This window comes from Tachysurus fulvidraco, chromosome 4, assembly GCF_022655615.1.
Source record: "Tachysurus fulvidraco isolate hzauxx_2018 chromosome 4, HZAU_PFXX_2.0, whole genome shotgun sequence".
NCBI lineage: Eukaryota > Metazoa > Chordata > Actinopteri > Siluriformes > Bagridae > Tachysurus > Tachysurus fulvidraco.
The window spans coordinates 1,116,578-1,126,577 of record NC_062521.1 but is presented as its reverse complement, the minus strand read 5'-3'; the positions used below and the strand labels follow the sequence as shown (position 1 = coordinate 1,126,577).

At 43.2% G+C, this 10,000-nt stretch overlaps 2 protein-coding genes across 3 annotated transcripts in view; both read left to right on the top strand.

Annotated features, from left to right (window-relative positions):
* The window catches only part of prkcha (protein kinase C, eta, a), a 15,018-nt gene extending 11,011 nt beyond the window's left edge, over positions 1 to 4,007 (top strand). The window contains exons 13-14 of the mRNA XM_027168182.2: positions 1,732 to 1,878; positions 2,667 to 4,007. Of these exons, the coding sequence (XP_027023983.1) occupies positions 1,732 to 1,878; positions 2,667 to 2,825 (306 nt within the window). The 3' untranslated portion in view covers positions 2,826 to 4,007. The remainder of the gene's footprint in view (positions 1 to 1,731; positions 1,879 to 2,666) is intronic.
* A 3,462-nt stretch (positions 4,008 to 7,469) lies between these two features.
* Positions 7,470 to 10,000, top strand: part of hif1aa (hypoxia inducible factor 1 subunit alpha a) — a 14,760-nt gene continuing 12,229 nt past the window's right edge. Inside the window, exons 1-2 of one of the 2 annotated variants that reach the window (XM_027167434.2) lie at positions 7,470 to 7,850; positions 8,668 to 8,682. In XM_027167434.2, the coding sequence (XP_027023235.2) occupies positions 7,819 to 7,850; positions 8,668 to 8,682 (47 nt within the window). In that variant the 5' untranslated portion in view covers positions 7,470 to 7,818. The remainder of the gene's footprint in view (positions 7,851 to 8,667; positions 8,683 to 10,000) is intronic. The other variant, XM_027167443.2, reaches the window with a different exon arrangement.

Genomic DNA, 10,000 nt, shown 5'->3' with positions numbered 1-10,000 from the left:
TTAATTTTTTTACAGAAATCTGGATTGAAACTTAAATTTCCACAGAAACTGGAGCTGTGTTAACTTCTTTGATATCTGTTAATATCGCAACAATTTAACTTCTAAAAATTTCAACATTTTGCTTTTATACTGTGACATGAAATGTAATGCTACGGCTGCTTCATAAACATCTGGGTATAGTGCACAGACACAACCAGGGCAACTGTCACATGCTGTGAGTGTGTGTGAGTGTGTGTGAGTGTGTGTGAGTAAATATGTGTGTGTTTGAGTGTGTGAGAAAATGTGTAAGTGTGTGTGTGTGTGTGTGTGTGTGTGTGTGTGTTTGTGTGTGTGAGTGAGTATGTGTGTGTGTGTGAGTATGTGTGTGAGTATGTGTGTGTGTGAGTATGTGTGTGAGTATGTGTGTGTGTGTGTGTGAGTATGTGTGTGTGAGTGTGTGTGTGTGTGTGTGTGTGTGTGTGTGTGTGTGTGTGAGTGAGTATGTGTGAGTGAGTATGTGTGTGTGTGTGTGTGAGTGAGTGAGTGTGTGTGTGTGTGTGTGTGTGTGTGTGAGTGAGTATGTGTGAGTGAGTATGTGTGAGTGAGTATGTGTGAGTGAGTATGTGTGTGTGGGTATGTGTGTGTGAGTATGTGTGTGTGAGTATGTGTGTGTGTGTGTGTTTGTGTGTGTGAGTGTGAGTGACTGTGTGTGTGTGTGTGTGTGATTTAATTACCTAACATAAATGCCATCATCATTTGTCAAACCCCGGAATGCTAATTTGTTTTTAATATTTCTGTCTCTTATCATGTTCTGTTTGTCTGAGCCCTAAAGCAATGCTGTGTACACACACGCGCACGCACGCACGCATACGCACACACACACACACACACACACACACACACACACACACACTCACAGCAGAGAATTTCACATGTAATAATAAATCCCAGAAGTGCAATGTTTCATTCACATCAGCAAGTTGCTGACTCACCGAAACCTCACAGAACTGAATATATATGAAGGAAAAAATATGAAATTAATAAAGAAAAATATGAAATATTTATAGTTAATTATTGTGAAGAAACTTTTTTTCTTTTCATCCATTTCAGATGAGGCTTGAGTTTAGCTCCGGTCGCACAACAACACGATGAAAAGATAAATACGTGAAATAAAGGGTTTAAAATGATTTATCCAGAGTCACTTACCTTTATATCACATTTACACGACCGAGCGAGTGAAGGTTAAGGGCCGTGTTCAGGGGCCCGGCAGCTCTGTGGACCTGAGATATGACCTCATGACCTCCTGATCGGTGGTGTAACCCTTTAAACTGAGGGATGTGGATCTTAGTAGTTAAACAAAATCATAAAATAATTAAAAGTGGTTTATAAATTCATTCTTAAATAAAAGCTCTGTTCTGTATTTGCATACTGTCTCTGATTGGCTGTCGTGATTAATGACATCATAACTCGGAGCTCTCTGAGTCGATTCATCAGTCTAAAGTTTATAGTGTATTTGATGACTGTTGTGAATATTAGAGGACAAACAAACCAATAATTAGCAATTAGCAAAACTCATAGCCTACCGGACATACACATAAACTACACCATCATCATCATCATCATCATCATCACATGTTTATTTATAATTAACCCCATAATGAATTTCAACGGATTAGACAGAGGTCAATCAAGTTTATTCAGTTTAGATGTAGGTTATGGACAGGAAGTGATGTAACTGTGTCCTGTCTGCAGCTACTCACGAAGAATCCGAGCCGTCGTCTCGGCTGCGTGGCGGCGAGCGGCGGAGAGAACGCCGTTCCGGCTCACGCGTTCTTCAGCACCATCGACTGGGAAAAACTGAACCGGCGAGAACTGGAGCCTCCGTTTAAACCCCAAATCGTGAGTCAGACATCAGATCAAACAGGTTTCCCTTCGTTACAGCTTCGTTATCACAAGCGTGGCTGGAAGAGTGGAAGAAGTGTCACACAACAACGGGGCAGATTTTATTCTTTTATTGTTACTGTTAATGATGTGAGACATCTGGGAGAAGTTAGTTTGTCTTTCTGCTTATGATCTCTAAGCTGAAATAGACATTCACTCATCTCTCTCTCTCTCTCCCTCTCTCTCACACACATCCTCTCTCTCTCTCTCTTGCTCTTTCTCTCGCTCACACTCTTACTCTTTCTCTCTCTCTCACTCTCTCTCTCTCACACACACACACTCTCTCTCTTCTGCTCTTTCTCTCTCACAATCTCTCTCTCTCACTCTCTTTCTCTCTCTCTCACACGCACTCTCTCTCCCTCTCTCTCTCTTGCTCTTTCTCTCTCTCACACTCTGTCTCTCTCTCTCTCTCTCACACACAATCTCTCTCTCTCTCTCTCACAATCTCTCACTCTCTCACTTTCTCTCGCACACATTCTCTCTCTCTCCCTCTCTCTTGCTCTTTCTCTCTGTTTCTCTCTCTCACTCTCTCTCTCACACACTCTCTCTCTCACTCTCTCACACACACACACACACACACTCTCTCTTCTGCTCTTTCTCTCTCACAATCTCTCTCTCACACTCCCTCTCTCTCTCACTCTCTTTCTCTCTCTCTTTCTCTCTCTCTCTCTTTCACACACACACACTCTCTCTCACACTCTCCCTCTCCCTCCTTTCTTCTTCTCTATAATTTTGTCTCTGAACAGAAAACCAGTGAGGACGTGAACAATTTCGACCCTGACTTCACGAGCGAAAACGCCATTCTCACTCCCATCATGGACGCCGTGATCCCGCAGATCAACCAGGACGAGTTCCAAGAGTTCTCTTTCACCTCAGATGCAATGCTGGAGTTCTGCGTATCGTGAAATAAATAAAACTAATACAGAAAAACAAAGCGGCGTCTCAGGAGGAGGATGACGAAGCGATGACGTCTGGTCTGTTGAGTCGTGACGTCATCGTAATGCTAATTATTTATTGCAGCCGACACGAGAGTTTAAACTCGTGGCTGAATCGGTGGAAGCTGTGACGTGAGACATCAGAGCTCGTCGTGACCGCTTGGTCGGTGCGAAGCGATGGCATCAGATTTCACAAAAATGAAGTATTAAAACTCTTTGGAAAGTCATTGCTTGAGTGGAAAGGATTAGTATTACAAACCTTTTTATTGTAGATAAAGTTTATTTAATTTTATGAAAGCGAATATATCGGAAATCATCCCGATGGGATCAAATTCCAGTGGGGAAAAAAGTACTGTCAGTATTGCATCAGAGATTTATAATGCTCTGGGTCAGGGGGCGGAGCTAACGTGAACGTTTGTGATGTGCTACCAGTTAGCGACATTTGGCTAGTTTTATTAAAGGTGTATATAGAATTAATAGCACTAACATGAGCTAACGTTCATTAGCAGATTATTACAGTGTTGTGTAGCTGAGCAGAACATCATGCTGAAGGTGGGAATGTTGAGGCTGAGGTAATATGATGTAATAATGTAATAATATGATGTAAGCTCCGCCCCTTTTTGAGCCAGGGAAGAGTTTGGGTCTGACTTCATTTCCTTTCACCCTCCACCTCGTACCCTGCTTCTCTACGTTAAACAGATAACGAAGACAAACTTCGCTTTTACTGTCATTAGCAGTGCAGTCTGAATTTTATTGCAGATTTTTAAGATAGTTTTTTGGCCCATTTTTCTGTTTATAAATCTTTTATTAAGTCTTTATTATTAATCCGTTCTTATGCGTCAGCCAGCGTGTGTTATGCCCTCAGCAGTGGCAGTGTTATTGAAAGGCCTTCAGCTTCTGGTACCGTGCGACCCCGTGACCTCTTCTCCAGATATAAGGACAAGGTCCAGGAGGTAACAGAGAGTAAAATGTGCCGTGAGGAGGGTAACAATGCTTTGGAGTGGCTGAATTTATGTTTGTGATAGAAATAAAAGTGTGTGTCAGTGAGTGTGTGTGTGTCAGTGAGTGTGTGTGTCAGTGAGTGTGTCAGTGAGTGTGTGTGTGTGTCAGTGAGTGTGTGTGTGTCAGTGAGTGTGTCAGTGAGTGTGTGTGTGTTACTGTATGAGTGTGTGTCAGTGAGTGAGTGTGTGTTACTGAATGAGTGTGTGTCAGTGAGTGTGTTTGTGGGTCAGTGAGCGTGTTTGTGGGTCAGTGAGCGTGTGTGTGTCAGTGAGTGAGTGTGTGTGTTACTGAATGAGTGTGTGTCAGTGAGTGAGTGAGTGAGTGAGTGAGTGTGGGTCAGTGAGTGAGTGTGGGTCAGTGAGCGTGTTTGTGGGTCAGTGAGCGTGTGTGTGTCAGTGAGTGTGTGTGTGGGTCAGTGAGTGAGTGTGTGTGTGTGTGTCAGTGTGTGTGTGTCAGTGAGTGTGTGTGTGTTACTGAATGAGTGTGTGTCAGTGAGTGTGTGTGTGTGTGTTACTGAATGAGTGTGTGTGGGTCAGTGAGTGTGTTTGTGGGTCAGTGAGCGTGTGTGTGTCAGTGAGTGTGTGTGTGTTACTGAATGAGTGTGTGTCAGTGAGCGAGTGTGTGTGGGTCAGTGAGCGTGTGTGTGGGTCAGTGAGCGTGTGTGTGGGTCAGTGAGTGTGTGTGTGGGTCAGTGAGTGTGTGTGGGTCAGTGAGTGTGTGTGGGTCAGTGAGTGTGTGTGGGTCAGTGAGTGTGTGTGGGTCAGTGAGTGTGTGTGGGTCAGTGAGTGAGTGTGTGGGTCAGTGAGTGAGTGTGTGGGTCAGTGAGTGTGTGTGTGGGGGTTTTTGCTTTAGCCCTGGGTTTCTTTTTCTTTGTTATTATTGTTATTGTGTGCTTTTGTTTAAACCAAATGTACTGAAGGTGTTTGCTCAGGTCACTGGAAGCACTTTGTGTGAAGTTATTTTAATGTGAGGCTTTAAAAAGTTTGTTCCTTTATTTTGACTGTTAGTGCTGTGTTTGTGTCCCACGTGTGATCCTAAATAAAAGGATACAAGAACTGTTTTGTAGAGTTTTATTGAGTTTTGTTTCTTGGATATTTTTTTGCTGCAGTTTGAGAAAGATGGATCCTGTTTGTGTCCAACGTCCTGTTTGTGTCCAACATCCTGCTTGTGTCCACATTTTATATCTGTGTGAGAAACTGAACAACTTTGCACAGTGACTGAGGAACCTAGTGCGGAACCTAGTGCGGAACCTAGTGCGTAACCTAGTGCGGAACCTAGTGCGGAACCTAGTGCGGAACCTAGTGCGGAACCTAGTGCGTAACCTAGTGAGGAACCTAGTGAGGAACCTAGTCCACTACACGTTAGATACACACGACATCTCAGCTGATCGACCCCGGTCAGGCCTGAGATAAACGGAACTGAACGTGTTTCTTTCTTTCTTTGTTTTTAAACTATTCTTTATTGCTTCACCATTTTTACCTTTCAAGTCTGCTTTTGCTGTATTTGTGTAAATTACGCAGGAGTTGATCTGAACCGTGACTTCGTGCAGTTTCGTTATCAGAACTAAAGCTTTATTATACTCACAGTATGATGCTGTGATCTAAAGTTTTGTGATTAATTATGAAGCATTTTACTGATCGAATGATAAAAAGAATTTCCCGATCGTATGCTGTTCTCTCACGTGCATCCTTTACACTATTTTTATTTCATTAGACTTGGATAATGCCTCTCTCTCAGGCCTGCAGATCGCATTACCACATCTGATGTGTGTTGAGTGTATAATTTATTATCTTTTTGTTTTATGTGATTAGGCTAATGCTCTCGGTATCTCGTTCCTCGCTTTACGCTGTCGGATGGGGAGTAATGACGTTCTGTGGCTCAGGATTCTGCGCTTTGGCGCTCAGCCTGAACTCCACCTGGGTACAAACATCTCTTCCTAATGCCTTTGTCTGATTCATCGCCTTGAAAACATGATGAGTCAGAGAGGTTTTATTGTCCTTCGTTCTTCTCTCTTCTTTTTGTTGCGATTCTCAGCAGCAGCAGAAGTGGAGAGCTTTGAGGAGAAGCAGATAACTCAGGTCACATCACTCTTTCACTCATTCCACACTTTAGAGGTGTACAGTAGACATCAATATTTTAAATTGCATAATGAAATTCTTAGTGTGTACTGTAGTGTGCGATTAGAACAACACATAAAAGCTCTGTGTCTGGGTCTTCAGTCATCTCCACAAAGCGCCGGTGTGGCTGCAGCCTTGCAATCCTCATGTTCAAGATATGTCTCCTGTCTCCTATCCTCATCTCAGATATGTCTCCTGTTCAGCTGTATTAAACGTTTTCTCCCACACTGGCTCTATGGGATGTTAAGTTAATGATCAGTGATGAGTGTATTCATCATGCAATTTCAGACTTAAAGAATTTTCCATATGAATTTTTTTGTTGCATTACAACCTTTAAATTGTCAGTATAAGAGATTTACGAGCTAGCTAGCCAGCTAAATCGTTAGCCTAATTTCCAGATACACATTAACTAGGAGTCTTGTTGCCTGGCAACAGTTTTTTATTTACATTTACAACATTTTGCAGAATTTCACAAATGGTGTGTGTGTGTGTGTGTGTGTGTGTGTGTGTGTGTGTGTGTGTGTGTGTGTGTGTGTGTGTGTGTGTGTGTGTAAAACATTAAAGTAAAGCATTAAGTTGATCATTTTCCTATAGCAGCATGTCTCATACGTTTTTTTGTCATATTTAGTTTTAAGATGTCGGTATTTTGTACCAGTGATTCTGATTAATGACCTATAACATGAGCTTATGGTTTCTATGGTAACAGCTCATCTACAGCAGCATATAATGTAAAGCCCTACTGGGAAGGGATTATAGTTTTAAAAATGCAATTGCAAATTGATGTAGTATAACAATACTACATCAATTTGCAATTGCATTTTAAAAACTATCTCAAAATGTTATCCTTTTATAGTGGCATGATAATGCTGTGGAATGTGCATAAAATAAGCAAGTTTAATTGCAGTTTGGGGAGAACGACGTTATCACACGCTCGGGATGTTTGGGGTGTTTATGTTGGCTAAAGTGGTGTTTGGCTGCTGGACTTTATGTTCTAAACAGAAAATACTGAGTGCATTAAACACAACAGAAAAGTGACAGTACTTCGGGGAACTGCACAGAATTTACGAGACCACTTCCTACATTTCTAATGATGTGTGTGGCTTTAATGATAAGATACAGACTATATTACATACGGTACACTTGCAGGGGATTAAACTGGCAGGGGCAGTTATTAGGCCACCCCACCTTCCCATATGAAACTAATCCCTTCCCAGTAGGGCTTTACATTATGTGCTGCTGTAAATGAGCTGTTACTATAGAAACCATAAGCTGAAATAAAACGTTATAGGTCATTAATCAGAATCACTGGTACAAAATACCGACATCTTAAAACTAAATGTGAGAGCGTTAAAAAAATCAATAAATAATAATAATAATAATAATAATAATAATAAAGTTATGAACATCTAGATTTATGTAAATACGAACACGGTGGTCCCGTGTGTATTAGATGGGCGTGGTCTCTGGGGATGTCGCATGACGTAGTGAGAGAGGGGCGTGTCTACGTGCCTCATCCGCGCTCCCGTGAATATTTTTTGTTTTAACCCAAAGTAACAGTGGTTCGGCTGTTCGCCGGGCGGCCGCACGCAGGCACCGGGATTGTGGTGGATTTAAGACAATATTTGCCTCTACAACGTGAGAGAAACGTGAGGAGGTTTGGCGGTTTATGACCGTTGTGACGGCTCGCGCACCCTCACGAGACCAGATCCAGCATCAGGTTGTTAGCTAAAAAGTTTAGCATCTCGACGCGACGTTTTCTGACACGATTTTATTCCCTTTCTTTTCCTCCCCTTTTCCTCCTTCTGTCTCTTCACGGACCACCGAGTTGGTCAACAATCTGCAGAATGACTTCAGGAGCCTCGTCTGAAAAGAAACGGTAAATTATTTATGTACAGTTTTAGTTTGGAGCTGTTACACTAATGCAACCCTGCTGTTAATCAGCTTACTGACCACTAGATTAAGTGTCATTTTAAAGCTGAAAGTCATGGTTGCGTTTTCTGTGGTACGCAGAGTGGAACTAGGGGGTAGGGAACTAGGGGGTAGGGAACTAGGGGGTAGGGAACTAGGGGGTAGGGAACTAGGGGGTAGGGCACTAGGGGGTAGGGCACTAGATGTCATGGTTGCGTTTTCTGTGGTACGCAGAGTGGAACTAGGGGGTAGGGAACTAGGGGGTAGGGCACTAGATGTCATGGTTGCGTTTTATGTGGTACACTGTGTGTGGAACTAGGGGTAGGGTGCTAGGGTGTAGGGCACTAGTTGTAGGGTACCTCGTGGTAGGGCACTGGGAGTAGGGTGCTAGAGGTTAGGGCACTGGGTGTAGGGCACTAGGGGTAAGGCACTAGGTGGTAGAGCACTGGGGGTAGAGTTAGGGCACTGGGTGTAGGGCACCTCGGGGTAGGGCATTGGGTGTAGGGCACCTCGGGGTAGGGCACTAGGTGGGTTTATTTAATTGGTCTGGATTTAAAGCTAAATTGCTTTTAAAGTTTTAAATAAATATAAATGTGTTTGTATAACAAACCTTTTTTGTTTTTATTTTATTTTCCCACCTTTTTGTTAACATCCTCGAGCCCCTGTTTGTCTCTCAGGAACCATCATTAAACACAGAACTGAGTAAAAACAGGACTAAATCAAATCTGTGCTGTTTGTTTAGATCATGTGTTGTAATTTAACACGGTGCTTTTTTCCCCCCTCAGAAGATTAACGAGCAGGTAAGAGAAGGTTCCTACAGGTGACTTGTGCAGGTGGACCGATGATCGGACGGCTCGTGGTTCGCTCCGTCGGTCAACATTACAGTTAGCATTTCCTCTCATCCTCATGGAGCTGCTTTTAGACTGAAGATTTCACTGTTTGTTACCATAAAGGTCTTCTGACCAAAGATGGTTAAAATCTGGAAAACAAGAGGAGAAGTAGGTTTGAGGTCAAAAGGAGTTTTTTTTTTGTCTGCATTGTGTTGAAGTTTCACATCGTTTTAGATGACTCTCACTCAGACCGTCCCTGGTCACGATCGGGTGATATTTTTACTGCGACATGAAAATCGAGCAGAAACTGGAGCAGTGTCCAGGTCCTACCCCTAACCTCCCATAGCTCCTCCTGTGTCCATCACACAGTGTGTGTCGTCGTACACTACAACGACAGATATGTTATTGATCCTGAGGGAAATCGCAGTAATAATATGTGTAATGAGGTAACAAACCATCCAGGGATTACAGTGTTTTCACTGGAAGTGTGCGCTGCAAAATGGCTGCCTCACAAATAGTGCACTAGTGAACAGGGAGTGAATCCTAGTGAAACCCAGTGTCTAGGTTCTGTTCTCTGGATGCCGTGTCCTACAGAAGAAAGACGATGTGTGAGGCGTGTAATGAAATGTTCGACTATAGTTCATTAGTTTGATTAATTTGTAAGTTTGGAATGCGAATTAGGCGAATCAGGTTGAATTGATGTGTGTGTGTGTGTGTGTGTGTGTGTGTGTGTGTGTGTGTGTGTGTGTGTGTGTGTGTGTGTGTGTGTGTGTGTGTGTGTGTGAGGATACCGTCTCTCTTTCGTTACTCTCTGTGTCGTCGTGGGAGGTTCTGCTGTAGATCAGCTGACACTTCCACACACCGTCTCTATGGAAAAGGCTCTCCGTATCAGAGCCGCTGTCATTCCCAGGGGTGTGAGGAGACACCAGAGAAGGTTACAGTCTCCAAATAGCTCCTAGTTCTTATCACTCGGTTCACGAAGTGTGAGCGTTCTTCCACAGTCGTTAGCGTCTAACTCCAGTACGTACACCATGAACGAACACGCTACGCATCCAAACCCGTGTTTAGTTCTTACACACAACACAACACAACACGTGCCCAATCCTGATCCATGTGTCGGCTCTTTTTCGCTCGCATGCTGATTTCACCATCCTCAGATTTCGCTTTATGACCTCGTGTCTCACCTGCGTCTGGAGCGGACGTACGTCCGTAAGCTCGCGAAGACGGTTTGGTTATCGTGGAGCCTTCACGAAACCTCGTTGATTCTGAAGAAACCTTCACACTCTGA